At 38.3% G+C, this 26,143-nt stretch overlaps 1 protein-coding gene across 2 annotated transcripts in view; it reads right to left on the bottom strand.

Annotated features, from left to right (window-relative positions):
• ATP2B2 (ATPase plasma membrane Ca2+ transporting 2) overlaps window positions 1–26,143 on the bottom strand; it is a 412,675-nt gene that overhangs the window by 117,859 nt on the left and 268,673 nt on the right. For both annotated transcript variants that reach the window (XM_050712691.1, XM_050712690.1), the window contains exon 5: window positions 7,986–8,183. In XM_050712691.1, the coding sequence (XP_050568648.1) occupies window positions 7,986–8,183 (198 nt within the window). The remainder of the gene's footprint in view (window positions 1–7,985; window positions 8,184–26,143) is intronic.

The following is a 26,143-nucleotide window of genomic DNA, read 5'->3' as shown; positions in this document are numbered from 1 at the left end:
TTCCATCGATTCGGTATTCTACAGTGTCTGAAGGAGATTATGTAACACTTGCAGAAAAATATACATACATTAGGTTTTTATAGCAAAAACAAAGTAATTTGAATGCTGAGACAAATGGGGGGAGGGGAGGGGTCCAAATCTGTTCTAATTAAGTACTATGGTGAAATTAATTTACAACTAAAACACTCTGAAGAACTATACCTGGTTTGGTACAAGATTACGTTGTACTATACAAATGGTTGACAATCCTTAAAAATTAAAATGAATGCTTACAGCCTGCAAATAGCACAGATAAAGGATACTGAAACGGCTGCCAGATTTCCCCGCTGTGCCAATAGGTGATTAGTTGACACTGACAGCGAGGATTAGAAGACAGTTCAGCTGTTCCCTTGACCTTTTGAGATATACAAGAGATTTGAAGATGTTTGCTAATTGTTGTTGTATTCAGCAGCTGCAACAAAATTCTGGAAATATTTAAATATTTTAAGTAATTATTTGGGGATGCTGGGTTTTTGTTTGTTTGTACTGACATAGTTCATGAAGTAGGGTTGCAAACCAAGATTCAAATTACTGCACAGTAATAAAATGAATGAAATTTAGCTCATTTACTTTAAAAAGGCTTCAAATTTTCCACATCACATCTTGCTTTATGGAAAGAACTTAAAGAGATAATGCATTTTCAGTGTACAAAAACATTGCTTGATGATTTTTTTTTTTTTTTTTTTTAAATACAAAGTGCACGCTGGTTGTGGAATCAGTTTACATCTTAAGTGGGCTTCATAGCTGGCAGGCTGGCAAAAGAAAGTTGCTTACTGTTATGTACTGCTGTGATTTTAGGAAATTTGTAAAATGTTAACATTAGCCTTACAAACTGGATTTTTATGCCACCTGCATTTATGCATTTTAATGTACTCTATGCTATCACATGTAAAATCTGTGGGTTGTTTTTGTTTTTTTTGTGTTTTTTTTTTTTGAAAGAGATTTAAAGTTGCCACAAAAATACATAATTAACTTTATTCAGCTGATTAATTCACTTATCAATCAAATATACTAAATTCATACTTTTGAAATCCAGGAAGACAGATTTTTAGAGACTGGAAGATATAGGAAACATCTTCCTCTGGAAATCTTTATGTCCTTGGATCTTGCATTGGCCCTGAGCATTTCTCAGTATGTAAGTATAGCAAAGGACTTAAAATAGAAGGATATAGAGATAGAAAGATAACGCACGCTTCATTAGCCATGCAAGGCATACTGAATTCAAAGGTTAAGGAAAATGCATGATGAATCCCCAAACACGGACTATATAGGTAAAGACAAGTAAAAATTGATAAATGCTGCATTAAAACTTCAATTTATATTCAATTACACTCATTATGTCTCACTAGGAAGTAAATGAACTGAACATCTTAAGAGGATGACTCAGGATTTTCATGTGGTTATTTATCTGAGGTTACTTTTAATTAAGTTTAATTAAATTTGGTTAAAGTTCCTCAATAATCACTGCTATTACTTTAACTTTTTTGAAACAACTGCTTGTCTCCTAGGATCATTTGAGCAACGGGGAAACACAGGTATTTCTTGTTTAAATAACACCTTGAGCCATACATAGATTTTCTACTGCTCATTTCTAATACTAAGGCAAAGCAAATGATCAACATTAATAAAAACAATAAAACCAACATGTTCACATTTGGCAGGAACTGGTTGTATTCTACCGCAGAATTTGACAGTACTGAGTACCATTCCCAACAGCAGATGAGCTGGTAGTGCTCCTGCAGAGCTAATCCTGCTATTCAGTTTATATCCAATGTTTGCTTCCTGTCCAAATGACACCTGTGTGTTTCTTCTGAGCCAGTATGTGTCTGCATACGCAAAAACATATTTCAAGGTTTCCCCAACAGGCATTTTGGACTTATACAATTTAAGAATAAGTTGATTTCATCAGAAAAAATGTAAAATTTATAGAATCCCCACAGAAAAAACAAAAGAACCTACTAAGGCATTGCTTTGTAGAAAGGAAATAGGAAAAGTTTGTGATCTGAGCAATAGTTCTAATGAAGAAAAACATTTCTGTGAGAGCAGGGGAAGGGAAGGGGAGGGGAGGGGAGAATTGGATGCTAAAGGACAGAGAGATTCCAAATATCTGCTACCTGAAAACACTAAAAAAATGCAGCTCTGTCACAGCTGTTGGCAAAAAAAAAAAAAAAAAAAAAAAAGGAAGGGAAGCAAATCACATATTAAAAACCCACAAAAATAGAAGATTTTTTTGTCAAATCCACGGTCAAGTGTGTCGTTGTACATGGCAACATGGAAAGGGCCTTTTTCCTTCCTCTACCACATTGACTGAATTACAGAGCCTGCCTGTTCATCTTCTAAGCCCCAGCATTCATCCTCGTGGGGAGGTTGGAAAGTGATGCACTGCCTTCCTTCCAAACAGAAAGGAAACACACATCTCTTGCATGCCAATAAATTGAAGAAATTAACCTCTAAGAGTTGTCCCCAGGGCAATACAGCTGTGAGCCATTATTTCTTGTGATAGGGCCAATTTTTTTTTCTTTTCTTCCCTCTCCATTGTCCCATATTCTTAACATGCATCTGATATCTGCCAATTTGGCATGGCAGGCTGGGATTTCTAGTTCCATCCCCCAGCACAGGGAAAATTTCTCTCTATGCAGAGAAACGCGCACAAGAGCAGAAGACAAACCCTGCACATACACCTGAAGATCGTATGAAACTGGTGTAGGACCTTAGTTGACTGACAAATACAGATAATGGAGGGGTAGACATCACCCTTGGGTTAAAAATAAACCAATAAATAAATAAATGAAAGAAAAACAATTTATGGAAACAGTTCAATGTTGGATGGGAAACTTCAGCTGATTATACATACAACTACAGAATAATTAACAAAACTCTTAACAAAGACTTTAGAGTTGTATCAGAAAGGTAGTATTTCTTATTTTCTCCTGGATGCAGGGAATGTCTGCTGTGTATCACCAGAACAAAATTCCCTTTAGAAGGCTAGGTGTCACAGCTGAAGCAATAATACCACCAACTGATGCAAGGAAAGACAAGAGTTGGAACCATGAAAAGATAAAGGCTGTAACAACAGCATTTTGAAATGTTTTAAAGGAATGAAGTCTTAATTGCATGCTATTACTTGGTTTTGTTCGTTTGTTTTTTAAATACAAGAAATCCCATAACACTTACTATAAGTGCTGGGGAATTGGGACAGGTGACATCTTTATAACATGACCCTGCAGTTGAGCCTTGCTGAAAGCCAGCAGAGCGCCTACTGCAGCCATTCTGCTCCAGCAGAATTTGCAGTGAGGGGAGGGAACTTGCAAAGAGGATTGGATTGACCCAAATCAGCTGAAGTCTTAAAATAAACAAATAAATAAAGTGTACACTAGTATAGACTACAAACTGGATAGAAATTCATGCCACCTGGTATTCAATTCAGCACTTTCACTCCTAAGAGAAGTTTCTTGCTAGCTGCTTTATATTCTTATATATATTTATATACCTGTAAATATGAAATGTTTACTTTTTTATATCCTTCTGCAGATACCTGCACTAATCACTGTTCCAAATCTCTCCCACTGTGACATATTTCTACAGAATTGCTCACTGTGATGAAATGTCAAGAGACATATTTTGACTCATGTCTTCACAGGCAGTAGCACGAGAGGAGATAAGAACAGCACAGTGTTTTGGATCTTAAGCAATAGATCTGCACAAGGTGGGGGTGAGTTGCTCAGGTTGTTTTTTTTTCCCCCTTTAAGACTTATTTTTATAGATATTTAATCTGAACAACATCTTTGCTTCTACAGTAGAGGTATCTACAAGTAGATGCATTTACATCTATTTGGCAAATACCCCACCGCTGGGCATGTTGGCGCTTTCATTTCCATGTCTGACTGTGACTTGCCGTCCCTTTGGTCCATGCACACGTCCTTGTTCAAGGTCTGCATATAAGGAGTATGAGATGTGCTAGGGACACGCAGAACAGTTGTACCATGAGGACCATCACAACTGGGCAGCTCAGCATGGAAAGAAAGTGAGCAACCACCCTCCCAGGCACTGCAGAACAGCTGTACCTTCTCACCTGTACAGGTGCCCTTTCTCATTTAAATCTCCTGTTGACCAAGCAATGGGGTACGTTATAGGAATGATAGGGAAATGCCTGAATGGTGAACCAGCAGAAATATTATCTCCTGTAAGAAAACTAAGAGGTCAACAGGCATCCCAGCTGCGGCATATCAACACCACCACAGGTTAATGCATCTGACTTGGGAGGTTCAGATTTCAGGGTACTGTGCCCTGCTTGTGCATTTGTTCCTGTTCATTAGCTTGTTGCATGAGTAACAGGAAGGCTAACCCAGCCAAACCTCTGCTGAGCAGTATTGTGCAACAAAAGCTTTGCTTTCAATACAGAGTTTTGCCTTGGGAATTTCAACCAAAACTACCTCAAATCAAAAAGACTTCTCATTTTTTTCTCCCTCACCTAAATTGCAAAGAACTGTATGCTAGACAATAAATGTTATGCCTGTGGCTTCACACTGACAGCTGGGACTTCAAAACATCTCACCTCGGGCTACTTTTTCCCTCCCTTGTAATTCACATAAGGAAAAGGTATTCAAGGAAGAAAACTTCAACAGCTTGTTGCAGTCATGTAAATAGTAAATGACTGTCAGGTGTTGATATCAGGGTTTTGCAACAGGGTAATAGGAGCCACATGTGAAACAAGGCCTGAAGGACAGTAACAAGGGAGAGGATTCAAGGCTCAGAAGTTGCTAGTGAAGGTGTTAACAGAAGGCTGAAAACTTTTAACCAGTTCACAACACCAGTAAAGATGGGGGATGCACCAAGGCTGGGCAGTACTGCTAATCCACAGGGCAGACTGTATGAAGGTGGCTATGGGGAAGAGATCTACAGGGAGGGGGTTCAAAAAAAAAAAAAAAGCAGATTCCTTCAGCTCCGTAGCACTGCAATTTCTCACTTCCATAGGGGTTCTCACCCAGTCTGAGCTCCCTTTCCCAGAGGTTGTTTCATTTCCACAAACAATTTGATGGTTTGAGACCACAATGTGGGTAGCTGATCTCAAGCAGCCGTTCTTTCTATTTATATACTGGCTTTAAAAACAGCATTGACACTTCTTTAACAAATGTATGCAAAAATTATTTCACCATATACTGATACAGAAAGACAAACATTCAAATATGGTCCTGGACTAACTCTAATCTACACAGCAAAGACAAACAAACAAACCACCATGTAACCAGGCTCCCATATATTCATTAAATCCCTTTCACATATCACAGGCTCACTATTATGTTTGCTCAGAGTCTGTAATCTGTTAACCCAGGACACTGAAGGATTTTGTTCCAAGGCACAAAGTATTTTCAGCTTGCCTAAGTCACATCCCTGTGTAATCACCATTAGAGCAGTGACTACATCTGCACCAGCAATTTTCTCTCAAAATACATTTACTGAAACACAGCAGCAGTTTTGCACTTTTTTGAAAGAGTGGAAAAATGATTGTGTGGATCTGTAATGAGAGCAGTAATTGCCACAGGGCTGACAATAATTTATGCAGAAGTTCTCAATTGCTCCTAATGGCCTGTCAGATGGTAAAAGGGAATGCAAAGCAGATCATAAAAACAACTCTAGCGTAGCTTCGGAGAACAGAATTCTTGAAACTTTCGACTCTTACTAAGAAAAGTGAAAAATACAGGAGCTGAACTGGCTTCTGGAGAAGCAATAAAAACAAATCTAAACTATTATCTAGTAATTCACATAGATAAGATTTTGTGATAGTAGAAAAAAAAAAAAAAAGAAAGATTGTTTTCCAAGATTTATTCATATCTTAAATGCAGGAGAACAAAATCTTCAGGTACTACCAACAGCAGATTACTACCACTACTAGTTCCGAGACTGGTTGAGGATGGTAGCTACTGGTTCTTCAAAACCACAGAAATATTCCTCATTTCCAATGGTGTGAAGTGAATGCAACTCAGAAAGTAATAACCTACTTACTTTTCTAAAGACAATACCAAACTGCGCTAGAGCCATTTGGAAGTGCAGTTATACTAGTCAGAGGACTTACGCTTTGGTAATGTATCAACACGTATAGTTTAAAATTGGAAAACAGTCCAACACACAGAAAAACATTTAATCTTATAGCTGCCTAACACAAGAAAGCACACTGACATATGCATAGATTACACTGTACTGCTAGACAAGTTTCCTGAAGCAATTCAGGCACTCTAATGTTTTTTGTTTGTTTGGTGTTTTTTTTTTTTCTTGATCTGTGCATTTTATCCCGTATTCCTCCTACAAACACAACACACAAGAAAAAGCATTTTGCACTTAAACTACAGAAACTAATTCCATTACAGCTTCAAAACTTAAAGTAGGTTTCAAAACGAATTGCATCTCTTCTAAAAAATTAAGGAAGACTTCAACTTATCATATTAACTAATAAAATATCTTCCAGGAAAACAGTTCTAAAAATGTGGGGAAACCAGAGACCATTGAATGAAATGCTGTGCTGTGGGAAAACACAGACACATTTTCCCAGGCTGTACTGCTGAGCTTTTCAGACTGTCCCAGAATTTCAGATGTGTCATACATTCCCATGGGAAAAGAAACATTTTAAATACAATATCAATAATAATAATAACAAAAGTAATAATAAAAATCATGGTCTGATGACACAACTCACCTCTTCCTAAAACCTTGTAACAATCTTACTTTTAAAATATTTTCAAAAAAAAATTCCCACAAAGTAAATTTATAAATAAGAGGGTAGTCTGCACATTTGTGCCTAAGAAAAAAAGTTTGCAGAATTGAAATCTTAATTTTGTAAACCATTTTTCATGGTTTACAATGTCCCCAAGGTATCCTACTATGCCCAGGTATGAGGTAATGAAAATAAATGTTTTCTTCGGTTAAAAAAATAAATTACTTCTTTCCCTTCTCATGCCTACATCAGAGACCTGCTGAAATTGATAACAACATATTCAATGTTCAGTGAGAAAGCAACAAAAGATTCCTGATTACATAGAAATGATTAAAGAATCATAAATATGCTACAAGAGCTATGCATAGCTACGTGCTCATTCTGCTCGTGAATGGTAAAGGAAAAAGGAAGGGTCTTCAAGGAAAGTAGCCAAAGGAAACTGAAGCAAATGTAAAAAGCATTTCAAGGTTATATTTAGAGGAAGACATTCTTCATACGTTTGCCAAGCTATTCACGTCATTTCACACATCATGTTTTATCCAGCTTTATAAGTCTATGAGAGAACAGGAAAGAAAAAATCTGGATCGGTTGCCAGAAATGGAAATCTTACATTTATGCAGAGGAACGAATATTTTAAGCATGTGAATTCAAGAGTACTTTCAAAGGGGGGTGGGGGGGGTGCTTAAAACCTTCTACAGATATCGCAGAAGGATCCTGCAGTTTATAGCTTAGAAGTAACATGACCTAGCTTCTATTACTCTCTGTCCAGCTAGGCTTACTGGCCTTTAGCTATGTCACTAAAAATACTCAAATTAGGGAATTTCAGTAAGTTCATGTCTTCAGCTGGTATAACCCAGCTGAAGACCTGCCCATGTTTATGTATATAGGCTACATCAGTTACATAAGCAATCACATATTTCTCCTCTATAACATGCTAAACAATAATCTAAGATTAATAAACACCAACCACAAGCTCAAATGTGAAAACAAATACTCAAGTTTTATAAGAATATTATGATTTTAACTCAGCACACGTCACAAAGGTCAACCGTTTGCATAAAGAAATGTCAAGCATGCAAATAATACATCACTACCAGATGTAGTGGTAATAGGAACAAATGAAATGGAAATTTCCTGTTGGTGACCTTCCGGAGGGTAGGGATGGAATCAATTTGAGATATAGGACCATTTTCACTTAAATCTATGCAAACGACTTCAATAAAGAGTTTCTTTTTACCTTCATTGCCTTCTCCAGGTGGCTGGTAAAATGAGAGCCCCAAAGATATGATGGCTGCAATTTCCAAGATTATAAGAGTCACGTCCTGCAGCGCTTCCCAGACTAGCTGTAAGAATGTTTTTGGCTTCTTTGGGGGAATGAAGTTTTTCCCAAAAATAAGCTTTCTTTTTTCTAGATCTGCAGCAGTGCCAGCTAATCCTGTAAATTAAAAAATTAAAAATTAAAAATGCAGGGAAATAGAAAATAACCATTTATATCTGCTTTTCTATAAATTATTTCTTCAAGTACAACTACAAGCTGTACGAACCATGGCATATTAACAAACAGGCAGATTTTCCATTTATATTTTGCTTTTGCAAGATGACTTGCCTTTACTTTCTGAACGGAATCCTTAAGGACTTTGTTTAGTACTAATTCCTGCCACTTTTGTTCCTAAACCAGTCTGTGAATTACTAGGCTTACTTTAATAAGATCTATATATATACATACAAACATATATACATGTAAGCAATGACTTCTGAAAACATAATTTATTTGGACTTTATGATCTATTTGGGATGCGGCTGGAATAGCTGTTGGCAGCTTTTGATAATATCAGAAGCAGCATATCTTTGTTCAGACCTCAGGTTGATGACCTCAAAGTAAAACTCAATAAAGCATGTCATGTTCTCCATCAAAGCAACTGCTCTTGCTGCATAGGTACTGTCACATAATTGCTGGAGTGAACTGTGTCAAATTTTGTCCCTGAGAAGACAGCCACAGTGACAGGATATATGTGTAAAGAAGAAGGAAACAAAGGTTCCTTAAATCTGTATAAAGTGTAGGTTTTCTGCATGATACTTCAAGTTAAGAGCATTTCAATGTAACGATGCAATGTAAGAATGTGAATGAAGCTGTGCTGAAGAGTTCCAACCTTTCACTTAGGTGCTTCTTTTTTTTTTCCCTGTGTTTTAATTATATCAAGTCTGTGCATGTCTATCACCTTTTCTGTTAAAAAAAAAAAAAAGCTACAAAATACTTGCAAGTGTTCAGGTAGAATAACTGTACCTATATACTGCTCTCAGCAGCATAAGGAACTGCAGTAAAGTAGAGAGGTTACAGGTATCTGTCAAATAATATTTCCATCTGTTGAAACATTTACAAAACTGTAGGTTTTGAATGCAATCAGCAACACAAAATTATTCACACTAAGATGACAATGAAAATATTTCCACTGAGGGTTGACCTCAGAGGACCACTACAAAGGTGCTTGCAAGAGAGAAAGAGGAAACCATCCCATGTTGTAAAGCTTCCCATCACTCCTCTCCTTGCACAGATCAAGGTAACTCCTTCCCTTCCTCTAAAGTACATTGACACCTACAGGTACTTGAAGAATAGGAAGCCCTCTTACAAGCATCTCCAAGACACCAAGCAGAAGAAACAAGGATCCCAACATGCTAATGACACCCAGCTTTATGTCCCAGACATTGAGGACTGGCGCTACCATTCCCAGCACCACGGTGCACACATGCCAGATGAAAGCACCAGCCCAGGCATCATTTCCTCAAGACCAAAGTGATGCTTTGCTGAACGTATCAATCCTGCCACAGTACAGCCACAGCCGACTCACCTTTCACTTCGAGTATATAATTACAACTGCTGTGTAGTTTCTGGCTCTTGGTTAACTCATCAAACTTTCATTTCACCTTCAGCTTCTACGAAACACTATCCTCCCCTCCCAGGTAAAGACATGCTGTAGTTATTATTGCCTTGCTCAATTTAATTTTCAGTACCTACTGCTTAGTGAGACTACAACACAGGTTGCAGCTCCTACAAAGTGTGCCTATGCCCATCTCTGCAATTCAGACAATCACGTCAGACTTCTCAGCTCCTCTGTGAGTTCTCAGTCAGCTTCCAATGCGGGCTAAAGGCTTTACCCCTGTGAAATGTGAATAGCAGATGATGAGCCATTTGGGTAGTTACCCTTTTGTGAGCCAATGTAAATCAGAGAAGTTAAGGCAACAAAGGTGGGAGATCAGAGGAGTCACTCGCCACTGATGGGATCTGACATAGGGACAAGCCTTCAGGAGAAATGAAACAAGTCCAATTTGATCAGCTTCCAGAGGGCTGCAAAGCCCTTTAATACAAAACAGAGTTTTCACTAAAAATAACATGCACAATTTGTACTAGTTCCCCAAAACATAACCTACCCCAGATACCGCAGTGACTTCATACATGAAGGGGACAGTGCATCAACACCATTGACAGTGGCAGGAATTTCTTGCAGAAATGTTCATATAATGCATCTACAAGCAGCAGAAAGACCTTAAATGCATATTGGAAAGCAGAAGAAAAATACATCTTCAAAAGGAGTATTTCCCAACACAGAACATATGTGCACAGCAGCAGGCCAGCTCCAGCAGGTAAGCAGATGACTGGGTACTCAGCCGCGGGAAGCCACGGCTGAAACAGCACAGGAAACAGCTGCCCTAGTTTTGAACAATCCTAATTACATTTACCTAGCCTTTTACGATGAATTTACCACTTTGCAAACTGCATTATGTACTTTATTGTCAATAAGCCACAAAAGGTATGCGTGTCCTGTCCTATGCTACTGATCATAGCACATACGGTATTTCATATGTACATACTAAGAAGCCTCCAAAGCAAAGGAAAGAGAGAGACTGGAACTCAAAGAGCTGCTGCTTCTCTAACACACATATTGTCCACTGATACTGAAATTTATGCACCATAAGGTTGAGGACTAGGCGGGGCATAAAGAATCTATGTCCACCATTGTTTTCCAGTCTATGTAACCTATGTTAGATTTTAGATATAAATTTTATTTAACTGTGCTCTTTCTTCTTTAATTATGGCATTTATTTTCTTGTGAATTATTTAGAAATGCTGGAAAATGACATTCAATGTTCGGTTCAAACCAAAAGGTTTCCGTTCTTCCAAGTTGCGGCCCTCACTTTAAGAGCCCTATTCAATTCATATTATTTTTTCCCTCCCTCTGAATATCAGGAGCTGACAAACTCCTGGATTTCCAGAGCAAGAGGAAAGGAAAGCATGAAGGAATCTGAAGACTGATGATGAAGTCACATCATAACAGCCCTAAGTGTTACTGCAGAGGTAATAAGGTCAGAAAGGGACAACAAAGTATGTAGAGAAGTCAAAGCTGTACACAGAGGTACTGCTAAGGGAAACAGCACTGAGAATCAGAGGCAAAGATGCTTACTTTGCAAAAGCTTCCATCAATTCTCCATGGCACTGCCAGAAGAAAGTACACAGGGGCACCCCTTATCTTTTCAAATCTTTTTATTCAGAAATGCTACTTTACGTAGTCCTAGAGGTGGTTTAAGCAAGCCGAACTTTGCGGCTTGAAGAGGATGAGAGGTCACTCGCACTTTGTCGCACTGGCAGATCTGCAGGATGCTGCTTCCCAGCGAGTGCACGCTGACAGGCAGTGCAGATGGTAAAAACGTCAATTAGCACAGCAGGATCTGCAAGTGGACATCTGTCCTCACCATTACTTTAACCAGGAGATGGCATTCCTGCTGCTAGATTTGCTTTTTTCCCTCCCCCTTATTACACATACTTACTTCACTACTGTTCTTGAATAGTTTTTTTTTCCCTCATTTGTCCCTTAATCTATGTATTGACTGCTGTGACAATAATGAAAGAATAGTGCAAATGAGAGCAATAGGAAATATCATTTCTATATGAAGAGGAATTGAAGAAGAAAAAAAAGTTAACAGAGATACTGGTTCTATATGACCTCAGAATCCAAATGTTACTAGCAAAAGCAGCAGCATTCGATAATGTATTCTGTATGACGATAAGTCACAGACAGGCTGGTTTTAAATTCATATGTCCACACAAACATATATATATATTTAAAATACTTTTGTATGTTGAGGCTATGCAACAATTCTTTGCTTGACCAAAGTGTTTTAGAATGATTGTATGGATTTATATCAAATTTGTCTACAAATATTATGCATATGTTTAAGAAATACTGTGAAAATTGATTACTGATGCTTCTAGCACTTGAATAGTTTCTTAAGGTTTGTTTCCAAAACTTTTCCTCCAAAACTTTTTGTAATTTGTGAAGAACAAAAGATTAGCTAGAAAGCATTTTCTATGATATTGTGCAGTATATTAAATGGATTTCTTCTATCATCCAGCTTGCCTTTTTAACACAGATTTTTTTTTCCAATTGTTGCTTTTTGGAGGGAGAGAATGATTAAAAATCTGCAGAAACAACAATTAATGGTTTTTCCCTGTTCCTTATCTACATCTGTCAGTTACTGCACACTGAATATAAACCCATCATTTCAATTAATGCTTCCTGGAAAATTGTTTTTCTCCTGACAATCGTCTCCACTGCAACCAAATGGAGCATCACAAACAGAATGATTTTGATGCTGCAAAAACAGTAAAGCACATCACTACTACAGCAACAACTGGGAATAAATAAATAAATAAATAAAACTTAAGAGAAAGGTTCATGTTCACTTAAACTATGAGATGAAAAATGGAAAAATTACATTTGTACTAATTGTGCAAACAAACCATTAATTACTTTTATAACTTCTTCCCCACATTTTCTGACTGTCTGGAGAAAAAAAAAAAAGAATTTCAAATACCAACATTATTGAATTTCTATTGAAATTAATACTCAGAGGTTAAAAAAATGAACCCACAACTATTTTTGGTAGTTAACTCTACTGACAGTTAGATGCAACATGCATGACATGCATAAATTCTTCTTACGAGAACACGGACCTATGTTTCATGTCAAGCTCCTACCACCCTAGTCTCAAACTGCACCCTCAAATGATCAGCGTTTCTAGCATGACATTACCTAGGTGTTCACTGAAACTGAAAACTAAAACAAAGTATCACTTTGGTAATTATTTCATTTCTTTGCCTAGTTTCACAAGTTCCATTTATTTCACATTTAACTATGAAATGATCCCTGCCTTTACTACTACTACACAACCCTTTAATATAATTTGCCCAGGTCCACCACCCTCTATAGATTTTGTGTAAATTTTCTAAAATTCAGTGGGGATTAGAAACACTAGCCCAGTTATTCTGCTATTCTAACACAGAACATTCAAACCCACAATCTCATTTTACATTTTAAATGGGATTCCATTCTCAGGCTTTAGAAACAAATTTATGTGTACTACTCTTCTTTTCTCCCTTGACAAAGCCTCTCTTGACAGCAGGTCTTCATTTCTTCCACTTCAATCTAAGAAGTACTATCAATCTTGTGAGGGAAAGAGCTGAAAATGTAAAATTTTTAATTCAAACAAATAGCTAGTAACTAGGAGATTTAGTTTGAGATCTGCCTTAGGCAACCATCCCTATCTAAGAAACTGGGGAAGACAAGGAACCATTGGCAACAAAATGATTATTGTTATGGTTTTGATCAAAGGCTCAGGAAGGTGTATTTTTTCTCTTATGTACAATGATGTCAACAAGCACACTATGCTGTAATGCAACATCAGTAGTCTCACACAGCTTACTAGGTCATGAAGTCTTTGTGACCCTTGTTTAAAGGGTGTCTAAGCAAAACAAACACCTGCTTTGGTACCAGCTTTGCCAAAGAAATATGTTGCACTAAACTACCTGTTTTGCTAGCACAATTTGTTTATTTACTTTTTAATACTACAAAGGCATCAGACACGCATTCACACCTAGAATGGATGCCTCTGTGACCTCCTAGTTTTATCATGTATCATTTTATCATATGCTTGAAAAATTCTTTCATGTAGTCCATTGAAATTCTGTTTAGACCATCTTAAATAAAATCAGTTAAGAGAAGCTAGTCTATCAGTAGGGAAGTAATGAGAGCATTTACTAGTTTCAGCAAGCTGAATTTGAATTTCACCAGTGAATGAACCTCAATGAATAATAATTTCCTTCTAATCTCAGAACAACAAAGCTGACTGTAAAGCGTAATGAATCTCATTACCTGTTTTCATTAATATCACTTGCTTATGTTTGTTTACATAAATTGTAAGAAATCTGTATAAATTTTAAAAGCCTTTGGAATCACAAATCATCCAGCATGTGTCCTGGAAGCTTTACCCTGCTGACGCTACTATTGCTACAAGTCCCTCTGGCAGTGCTGCCAGCCGACCTTTACAGGATTCAAAACCCCCCTGAGCCAAGTGCTTCACAGCCAGAGCTGAATAGCCAGCATACAGAGGAGAGGTACACAGAAGAGGCAGAACCAGGAAATGAATTAACTGCCCCTCTGCTTCTCCATTAATCATCCACCCTCTTTGCATCCGACAGCGATGACCGGCCAAGTCACCATGTCCTGTCCTTTTGCCTCCTGCCCCGGCTTCAGCTGCCACCCTGCAGTGTCTGTACAGCTTCAAGCTGACTACAAAAACCTTTACATAAGTCTTCACCATTGCAGTTGCATCCAAAACTATCACTCTGAAGCTACACCAAGTACATAACATCTCCTAAGATCTGTTTTGTTCTTTGTTTTTAAATAAAGTAACTGAAGAGCTTAGCATCCTATTTTGTATGCTGACACATCTAATGTGAATGATAGGAACAGATAAATAACAACAAATACCATTTCTACAATGAGTTTCTCTCCCTCACTCTCCTTCTAGGTGTAGAAATGGATGAGCAAAAATTAATCTCAGCCTTATGAGACAGAGAAAGGCTGCAGTTCTTGCCCCAGTGGTGGCAGTTCAGGAGAGTGAATTCCCACCTCCTGGGACTCCTGATTTACACTCAGCTGCAAGATACCATGCAGTATTTATTGCTGCCAAGAAGCACTGAATGCTCGGAGACAGGTTTCATTCATTTCCTCCATCTAGCCATTTTAGCTTTATTTCTTCTGTCTTCTAGTTTCTTCTAATTTCTTTTTCAAGTAAAATTACTTTGAAGAGAAGTTATTAACCAGAAACAAATAATTTACCTAAGATAACTAATAGCAGCAACACAGAAATGGTTCCCGATACTGACTGTAATGTAGCCAAAAAAAGCCACACATCTGAAAGACATGCTCCAATTTCATAATAATCTAATGACTGGACTAGTGTGCAGGGCGTTACCATGAGTCTACATCAAGGCAACAGACGACATATCAAATATTAAAGGCAGGATCTGCATCCTAACAGATGACCAATATTCTTCTTGCCTGAACAGACACTGAAAAGCTTTCTGCAAAGGCTGGTAACAGTGTCTTCAATGAGAGCTGAAGGTCCAGTATGTAAGAAGAGGGATTAGGATTTCTCATTTACATTTGTACTGCGGTCGGAAGGAGTACAGCTGTTGAGAGGGGAGGCAGAACAATCATACCACCAGAAATCATTTCTTCAGCTTTTACTCCTCTCAAGTGTCATTACACCATTTACATGTCTCATCCTGTGCATCACAGATGGTTTTCTTTTGTTCTGTTGGGGTAGTATGAGGTACAATAAAGTTGCTACAGACTCTGTGCCACAATACTACCAAGTACTAATGATCAAGCAGGTATACCTTCCACCCAGCACCTACCAGATGATAAACTCATGCAGACTTCCTTGTTGCATTACGTATTAAAAATATCAGTGCAGATCTTCATCTAGCATTGACAGTTAACCAAAACACTATGGAGGGGCTTTCCTGCAGCTAAGCCATTCCCAAGCCAGCGGGACACCCCGCAGATGCTGCGCACTGTGGGGTTGGCTCAGTACCACATATCCTCAGCAGCTTACCAGTTCTGGGGCTTTTTGTAAGAGAGGCAGAGGGATTGGGGTAATGGGAATGGTTTTTATCCCTTTCTCCAGAAAAAAATATAGGCAGATAATTGAAAATGTAGTCAAAGCCTAGAGATGGTTTATTCAAATGTCTTTTTTGGTTATTCAAACAAAAGATAGTATTTTACTCTGACATTATGACTTATAGTGTACAAGTGCCCTCTGCACAGGCTTCTATGTCACCCACAAAGGTCCAATTTCCTATTTAAGTGTAGAAGTGTAAGATGTGGCTATTTCAATGAAGTTGACAGAGAGTATGAGGGAAATACTATCAAAAACATGGTGTTAAAATGCTGTGTTATAATATGATTGTTCCAGATCATTTGAAAGTTTTTTCTTGCTCTCAAATCAAATCAAGCAAGACTTACTACAGCTTAGAAGAGCACTCACTGGCTATCCTGTAGGATCAGGGTGGAAAAGCCCTAACATATGAATCGGGTAATCGCAGGGAAAAGCAACCATGTGAGTTTAACAGAGAAGATCCAAGGTCTCAGATAAGGAAAAGAGCAAGAAGTAAATAAGCACGTTAAAAAAAAAAAAAAAAGTTGAAAGCCTTCCATAATTAACACACCTTCATAACCGCTTACCATCACTCTCACCGGACCCTACACAGAAATTCTTCATTTCACGCATGTTGCTAACAGCAATCATAGGGATGAAGGAAAGGGAAAACAGGCCCTGAAATCAATCTGTGATTCTTCATTTCCAAACCACGGTCTGAGCAGTGCTGGTGACAAACAAGCAAGGTTGCTACAGAGGCAGCTTCTGCCTGGCTGCGCAGATACACTGCAGCCTGGGGGAATGCAAGTCCCCCAGCAGAAACACCACCACCAGTCACAGTCCTAAGGGAATCGTACAGCTCAGGGAGGTGCCTGCATGAAGGCATCTCCTGCCAGCTGCGAGCTTTGCGTGTGCAGGCGCTCCTCTGAGCCCTGGGGTGAGTGCAGCCGAACAGGTAACTACTCCCGGCCCCCATCAGGGCCTGAGGTACCTGTGGGCAAGTGGTAGAGCAGGGAACAACATCAGGGCCATGCTCGGGATCCTGACCTAACAGTAGAGAGAGAGAAAAGAAAATGGAGCCACATTTCCACCTGCACGTGTGCCCAGGCCTATACTTACTGCAAATAGCTAGTGAGGGTGACACCACTGACACTGAGCCCAGGGACTCCTGCTATTAAATAACACCACCACAAAGAAATCCAGAATTAAAAGATTAGCTGCTAGACTGCCTACTGTTCATAATGATAAAGAGCCTTCAGCTTTGATTTTTCACATTTCTTATCACAGACTTTTGAGTCAGTACATCATTAGGCCTGTACGCACTGAAAACGCACTAGGCCTGTATGCACTAGCCTGAAAGATCCACACATCTCTTTCTTGGATCTTCACTCTTATTATTTGTCACTGCAATCACCATAACTCTTTAGTATAGGCAGTTCCAAGGGTCTACCATTCATATTTATTTGATGAAGTTCATAAGAAAGGCTAAAAGTAACATAGCTAAATAGCATATACTCTCATAACAACAAGAGTATGGAAGAGAGGTTTCTTGTGGATGAGGCCAAGAATTTGTAGGTTTAGGTAGCTCACTCCTCATATAGATATTTATATATATGAATTTACACATATATATTAAAATAAATAACAAGAAAAATCTTATGTTCTGAAGACAGAGACATATTATTGTGATGTCCACTAGGGAGACAGGATAAAAATGCCAAAAACTCTCGCTTTACTAAGTCTGCTTCTATAGCATGATTCTCTCTCCTCCCACCCTTACTTTAAAAAATAAAAATCAGTGAGCTGTGTTTTTCAGAGGTGTTACCTCCAAGTGCTGCTACTTGGCAGCTCTTAATTTCATTGCTATCTTTGTTATCTTTCTCAGTGTCATCTGCTTTTCCTGTGAGCAATGTCAGCTTGTCAGCTGCACAGCAACTGTACCCTCTTCAAGCTGTGTCTATGCAAGAGGCAGAGCACTTGCTGTAGTGTATCTTAAGCTGCTGTGCGTTTGGGAGAGTATTCAAGGTATCTAAAAAAAAAAACAAAAAAAAAAAAACAAAGTGAGAACACTGAAGAAAAAGAGTGCTATGATCATTATGCCATCTGCAAGCAACATTAAATGCCACTATGCTCCTGCATGTGACAATGATGTCGCTTAAACCATAATGCCCAACTTGTGAGGAGACAGTAAGAAAATAAGATGTATTTTGAGCATCCAATGGATCATATCCTGTTGCTCAGGAGCATTGAAATAATTAGACCTTTGAAACCTCAAACGTAGTGCACACACTGTGAGCTGTTACCTGCATAACACTCTGCATTGCATTCAGTGTTACCTGTCTCCATCCTCTTCAGAAACAAGTGAGACCCATCCTTTAACTCATCATCTGCCTTTCCTGTAGAATTAAGTACCACGTAGACTTGGAAGGACAATAAAAATGAAAGAAGCTGTAAAAACTCATCCAAAGGTGCCAGAATGAATACTATTACCCTGAGCACCTCACAACCAAACAGATATACAAAGTTTAGAGACACTGGGCACTGCTAATTTAGCAAGTCAAACAAGCTCCCAACTGCCCGATTTCCTACATGAATTAAGAAAAGATTTGAAGAGAAGAAAGTCCCAAGACTTTCCAGTCGGATAGTAATTAGTTAATTCAATTTTTGAAAACTGTCTGGGTGTAAAAGAGCAGTAGAGCAAAGAAGAGGATTCATCATCAGCAGCAGTGTTTTAGTTGGGCTGATGGAACCATTGGAACAGACCTCATGAGATGCCTTCAAAGAGTTCTCAGCCTTGTGTAAAGCATAATAACAGGGGTGTAATACCAAGAGATGCTTTTTCTAATGCTGTGAGAAGTGTCAAAGTTTTCTTGACTCTTATTTTTGAATGACTAGCAAGTATAAATGGCAACCAAAGCAATCCCAAGATGTAGTGCGGGATATAGCATTATTTTATTCTTATCCTCACGTGCAATAGAATTCTGTTAGGAACTCAACACCCACAGACTTTTCCTAATTTAGCACACTTAAAAAACATAAAGAATAGACTCTCGCAATATGAGAAACAGATTGTCAATCACGTTGATTATCTCTCAGCATAGCTAACCTTATCTGAAGGCAATAATCACTAACGAAGTTCTCCAGATTCTTTTCCAGTGCAAAGCAAATACTAAATTAAATTGTAAGTACCTCAAGGAAGGAGTTCCTTGTCACCAGCTGCAATAAGAGTGCAAGTCAGAGCCAGTCAAGGACAACACACAACAAAGTTATGCACAACAAACTGGTCCCACTTCAAAATCAAATCTTAATAGAAATATTGTAGAACACATAAGACTTAACGAAGGTTTGTTCCTAAGTTTTCTCCACAGATGAATTTCAGTGGCAAAATAGATGAATCTCACCAACCTGTTTTCCACTGTTTACTGAGTACGTAACTTCCACTGCATATTCTGTAGAAAACTGAGACTCTGACTGATCCACATCTCATCTCACATCTTACAGCTGAAGTGGAAACCCTCTCACATGGGAGGGCATTCAATTAACTACAGCAACTGAAATGGGTTAGCTCAGACCTCTGGGAATTCAAGGTAGCAGAGGCAAGCATGAGACAGAAAGAGTAAGGGTGTGTAGCAAGCACATACCCTGGAAGATCCTGAAAGAAATGGATTTCATATCCAGACCCCATTTCTCATTGACAACAGAAGTAGGAAATATTTTAAGGATACAAAGGATTCTATACAGATATCTGGCAATCCAAGAAGACACTGAAAATTGCCCAATTATAAAGAAAACCTGTTCAAGGAGACATCAAAATGGAAAGCATTTGTATTCAAGTCTCTCAATTTACTTGGTCACAGTATCTATGCGTTCTTTATGTTAAGAGTTACTCTTCCCTATTTTGTCTTCTATGGTTTGAGAAGTTGAAAACCTCATGCATCTTTTGGCAAGTGGAATCTCAAGAGAAGATAAGGCAATTCTGCAACAAAGCTCTGACAGAAGAATGTTCACATTACAAATACTTAGGAATTTGTTCTAGACACATTAGTAGAAATCAAAATATACTGTATAATAATAATAGAAGCAAAAAATTCATATTAACAAGCATCCCTGGACAGCTTAAGCAAGTAAACAAAAATCACATTTTCTTAATGTCCCCAAAATAACCCCTACAGTTATTAATTAACCTTCATTAAATATTTGGAAGCTTAAATTTGTATTTAAAATGAGATCTCAAATTAGAAGTTGCTTAACCAATCTATGGCTTAACTATTTTCATTGCACAGCAGTTACCTATGTTTACATTGTGCTAGCTGATTCGTTTTCATTCCAGCCCATTAATTCATTGCTTTGCTTAATCCAGCTCAACTGGGAAGAGGCACTCTTAATCCAAAATAAGACCATCCATACAAAGAGTTAATCCATAATGGTTAATTGGGAAAAGATGTTCCAGAATAAATCCACATGCTAAAATAAGTAAATCCCTTAGACTGAGTCTGAGATTTAAACCACTTTCCCCTCAGCTTCAAAGCTGCTGCTAGAGACAAATACTTCCTCTTGCCACAGTGATGGCAATACAGTTATTTGGAGCTGAAGCCACACATCAGGCAGCAGAAGAACACAGTAATTTACCAAATTAGAAGTAAATTCTTTCAAATAAGAGAAACGAGAATACTGAGACATGGAGAAGCAGAAAAAGAGATTAAAGAAAAGCAAGTAAAACCAACTTTATCATTATATCAAAATGGGGCAGAATTCACTCAAGGACATTTTGTCATGCTGTAACAGAGGCATATATTTATATAACCACTGCTCAGAGACTCCATTAAATTCCCTACTCAGTCAGTGGAGGATGTGCACACTGAAACATGGCATGAACCTACAAGCAGAGCAACAGAAATGTGACTTTCAACTTTTTGCCTATGCCCAACTGTCCTATAAATGGAGCAGCCCCTCATAATTTAGTGTTTATTCTTAGTCATGATAAGCAGCTATATTTTTATTCAGCCTCAGGTTACCAAGTTCGTAGAACAGAAGTAATTGGAATAGATCTTTAAATATATATATACATATATATATCCCTTTTCTAACCAAAATGGTTGGGGAAACTGGCAATCTTTCAAAAAACCTGGATGATTTCAGAAACTCAAAATATGATTCAAAAGTATTTTGTCAACTGTGAAACCATTTTGTTTATAGCTGCAATGCAGCATTCTCTTCAGGACTCTTCATCTCACTTAAAGGATAAAATGACCCAACTGCCTAATCTGTTCCATCATAATGACGACTGGGCCTAGAGGATTGTCATTGCAGGATAAATAAATAAATAAATAAATAAAAATATAATTAATACATTCCTTAAGCATCGCACACATTAACACTGAACAAGAGAAAGACATGAAAATCAGAAACTTTCAATGTCTGTTTTATCAACATTTAGAGAACATTATCAGTTTAAATAGTACTGATAACATATTATTATTATTGTACGAAATAACTTTGATTAACACAGAAGGTGCTTGAAATGCTTTTCAATGTGATGAACAGGGCCGAGGCTGAAGTCATTCCTTTCAGGCAGACATCTTGAGCATGCATTTATTTTCTACAGGTTATGTAAGTGGTGAACAGAGATGAACCGAATGGGCATGCTGAAATATTCAGGACACTCTAAGGCAGAATTTTTCCCCCTCTCTCTAGTGCCCTAATTCTGTTCTGCCTTCTGTTAAACTTGTTTATATTTTTTTCCCTTTCTCATTTGCCTCCTATGTCTTTTGCTCATTCTGAAGCTAATCTTATCAGACCTTCCCTCTTCCCTTTGTATCCTTTTCCAGATTCCTTACTTTCCCCTTTATCTCAAAGAAACCAATGCCACTGATAAATATCAGGTAGCTCTTCCTTCTTCCCTCTCAGAACTGTGGTAAGCTGTAGAAACTTTCTCCTTGAAACTTCTTACTCACTTTAGAGAAATTTCATATCCTCTGACGTCACAATTGTTATTTAACTTTACACACCCATATTTTTTTTTTTTATGAGAAGCATGAGGACAAAATACATAAAATTTCAGATGAACAGTGTGTAGCAATATCCATATACTGTCAGAACTGATGCTTTCAAAGATGGCTATGGAATGCTACATATTTTGCAGGCTTACGAATGACATTCAAGAAAAGCTCTTTCATGAAAACAAAATATTGCAGGACTTTGGAAATCTTAAGAAAATATACTTTGTTTAATTATAATGAAAAATAGCAGCGAACAAAGCTTCAAAAGGAAGACTTATGCGAGACTATTAATACCAAGTACCAACATTGCTTTCCATTTATGTGTCCTCAAGATTTTAGAACTTATTGGAAAAATAAACAATTCCTATTATTATGGAAACAGGAAGCAGGCTTGCATAAAATAAAAAGACAGCATTAATCTTTTAACTTCCTGAGCTTTGTTTGTATCACAGTCTTTATTTGCAATTAAGCTTAGTGCATCTGAAGTTCACTGTCTGCCAAGCCTCAGAGGACTGATACAGCCCAGGATGGGTAATTCAGGCTCCTTTTACACTGACCTACCAAACTCTGACCTATCAGACCTGCCTGGTAAAAGTGAGAAGGGATTACAGTTTCATTCAGATCTTGATACCTGAGCAATTCATTCAACAAGGGTACCAATTATGTTCGATCCCCTCACCTTTCCCCCTACATCTGGACTGGACTGATTTGCCATGGAGGGGTAATCCAGTGTCATGCAGAATTTAATCATAGTGAGCTAAGATGAAAGGTTCTGGGTCTTGAAATTGATCTTTAGTTCATCCAGTTTGTTTATTTGTTATAATTCTAATGCTATAAAAACACAGGGTTTAATCTATAAATAGGTATCTACCGCACTCTCACGTGCAGTCAGGATGATGTACACGAACACTAAGACTGTCATCTGCACCAATGAAAACAAGTGTATGAGAATGTTTCACAAAGCTTGTGCGTCCTTTTGGGCTCACCTGCACCAAAACACTAGATCTATGTAATGTGAAATACATACATCACATTCCTCTGCCAATGGTTGAAGATGGGTGATAACTTTAAATGATGCAAAATATCAGTCCAGTCCACCTAATATGCTTTTACCTTATCACTACAAAGTTATTTAAAAGCAATGTACACGAACACATTCAATAATATCTAACCAGAACAAATACAGACTAATTTTCTCAAAAAAAAAAAAAAAATGGTGCCCTGGGCATTCATCATTGTGTTCTCCATTTCCCTCACTAGAAAGGACTGCTCTGCCTGCTTGCAGCATCTGGGCTTCTGCCCCCCCAACATCCACAGTTCGCAGTCGCAGCCCTAAACTCACCTAGCCCTGATCAGGTAACAAAAGCAAAGCCCCATAGCAGCCCAGGCTTCAGCAATAGCCACGCACCCCCCACAGGACTCTGCATGCACCTGTGCAGGCCAGTGACCTGCCCTGACCTGTGGTGTCCTCACTTGGTGGCTGAAAGTCACAGGCACTATTTCCAGCTGCAGTTAAGATGCAGATTTTTTTAGGACTACTTCACTTTATAAAAACTTAATTTACAGTTTGATCCACTTCTGAGGTAAGCAGCAGTTTTGGAGCAGGGCTGTGCAGGGGGCTCAGGACACAAGCATTCTACCCAGCACTTGCTGCTGCCACAAGGAGCTCCCTGCCCACAGCTGGGCACCCAGAGACCCTCCTGCCCTCCCTTCCATTGCAGTACAGCACACTTGCTAGGACAAATGCATCACGGCAAACAGGGGTAATTTTAAATCTTACATAAAATTGTTGTAAATGTTTGTTTTTTTTGTTTTTTTTTTTTTAAGTGACAGTGCCAGGCTGACACTGTTACTAATTCTCTGTGTCAGTTCCCACCTTGGAAATTATTTTTCCTTATAATATATCTTTAAGATGTTCTCTCCTCTGCTATGGTTTCATTGCACATTATTTTTTATACGCTTCCCCCTTCCCCCCCATTAATCTGGAGTGCATCTGCTATGCTTTATGTAATGCTGCTTCGTGCAATGTCATAGGACCCAAACACAAACTCTCAGCAGGAAACTGCATCCCAAGATTTTGCCTTAGTTGATTTTAGAAACTGTGGTTTCACTACCGAGGCCTCAGCTTCATAAATTGGAATTCCTTGAGGCTGAAGACAGTTGAACCAGTCTCAAATCCTGGCTTTATCAAGCTGCTGCCGTCAACATCCTTGACTTGTCCTTGAAATGGCTTTCTACAGCCATGACTCACTCTGCTACAGCACTCATTTTACTGGCAGAAAATAGAGCTGAGTGATACAGAATTAACCATGGAGAGACGTCGCTGTGCAAGGGACAGCAGGGAGATTCCTGGGGCATGAGGAAGGAGCACCAAGCAATCAGTGTTCTTGCTATTTAAAAAAAAAAAAAAGAAAAGAAAAAAAGAAAGAAAGTACTTACAATTTAATTTTCCTGGCTTCCAAAGCACTTCCTCGATTCCCAATTTCATTTGTGTGTAGGAAAATAATACAGCCAAGCTTTCCCCTTACAAGTAGCCATTTGGGGGTGGGGGGTGAGGGAAGCGGACAGCAGGAAGTATTTGAATCAAATGAGCACAAGAGAAAATAACAAATTGCAAACAGGCAGCTAATTAAGCTGTGTGCAGGCTACTTTGCTCTTCATTTACATCAGTAGGTTACTGGTTGGATATTTGCTTTTCAGAAAAAAATGCCTTTAAAAGTCTATTGTATTTATTGAAACTTTGGGGTATAATTTTCCCACTGGTATGAAACAGAGGACCAAATGTTCATGTGCTTTGGTAGACCATGAGGATTTCTTCCAATAGGAAAATTGTGTCTGGAATTTGCCTTCCTATAGATGAAGCAATATGTCTGGAAGCTGTAGCTACAGGAATGATAACACAGGATGTTTTCTGGAACATATTTATTTACCTGAAAATCATGCACGGTTGTCAGGCTGTTTGTTTCCCAATAAACGTTAATAATCTGTGATCTGTGTGATATCAAAGCTTCTTGTGTTCTCTCCCTCTCCTATGCCCTCAAAATGCTTGTAAATGATGATTAGACATTAGTCCACTACCTGGCACAGTTGGGATTTGAATCACGATTGGAGACCAGCAAAACACAAACATATTTAAAAAGAAAGTGATTTACGTCTTAATTTGGCATATCCAATGCTACATACAAGTCACAATGAGTATCTGTGAGTTCATTAATTTCCCCTAAAGATCATGTGCAATAGTGGTACAAAAGCCAAGTGTAAAATACCTCGTTTCCCCTGCCCACCCTACGGTCAGCTCCTGAGCCACCTGGGCACGTCTCCAAACCTATTTGCTAGTGCAGTTACACAAACAGCTGGGTTGACACTGAAAACCAGACGGCAACTACAGAGGGTGGCAACAGTCACGGCTTAAAGCATCTGATTGTATGCTTACAGGCACCTATCTCACCTAGCATCGATGCTATTCAAATGATGGAAATTAAGAATACCAACTTGTAGCACTCTAGTGGCAACCACAGGTTTACCTCTTCATGGTCTGTACAAAATCCAGTGATGGTCAGAAGGTTTTGTTTATCCTCATAGCAAGGATTGTTTATCCTCACAGCAAATGCAGCTACATGCTCATTGCTTTTACAGTTCTGCTGTTTGCATAACATAATGCTCATGCTATTAACAGCTGGATAATTCTTGACCCTTACATGCCTATATCATTCAGATGTTTGAATTTCCACAAATCCCAGGACGTTAGAGCTCTGCAAGAATAGAAGAAAGTAATCTACATGGATTACATCAAGTTTGTGCAATAAATGTCATAACATAGATCAAACGTGTTCTTGCTTAACTCATTTCTTTCATATAACTACACCTTTATGTAAACAGAAACAATATATACAAATGCACAAAACGTCACTGATAGCATTGTGATGATGTAATGGAAAGTGTAAATTTAACACATGAACACTAAAAATAAATGTGAAACACAAAGCTGAGCTAAGGAGCTCTCTGGTTTAGACTCAAAATATGTGTATGTACCGTAAATGCCACCTAAGCGCATTTTATGTATTTAAAGTTATACTTATCCAAAAAGAGACTAGATCTTTACAGTAAAGGAACAGTCTCTGGTGGAAACGTCTCCAGAGAATGCAACTGACCTATACGGATTATGCTGGAAAAAAATCAGTTTGTTTTCCCAAGCATGCAGCTCTGTGGTTCATTATCAGATTTCAGTGTTAAACCAGTTTGCTAACAGAGTCAAATTAGAATTAGTGGGCAAGCAAGAGAAGGAAATGATTGCCTGATTTTTAAGGCTTACATTTCCAATATGCATCACAAAATTACGGATTAATAAAGATACTATTTTTGTGGACATGCTGGATTCAGTCTGACACTTTTGTTATTG

This window comes from Cygnus atratus, chromosome 10, assembly GCF_013377495.2.
Source record: "Cygnus atratus isolate AKBS03 ecotype Queensland, Australia chromosome 10, CAtr_DNAZoo_HiC_assembly, whole genome shotgun sequence".
NCBI classification, from domain to species: domain Eukaryota; kingdom Metazoa; phylum Chordata; class Aves; order Anseriformes; family Anatidae; genus Cygnus; species Cygnus atratus.
This window is presented reverse-complemented; position numbering and strand designations above follow the sequence as displayed.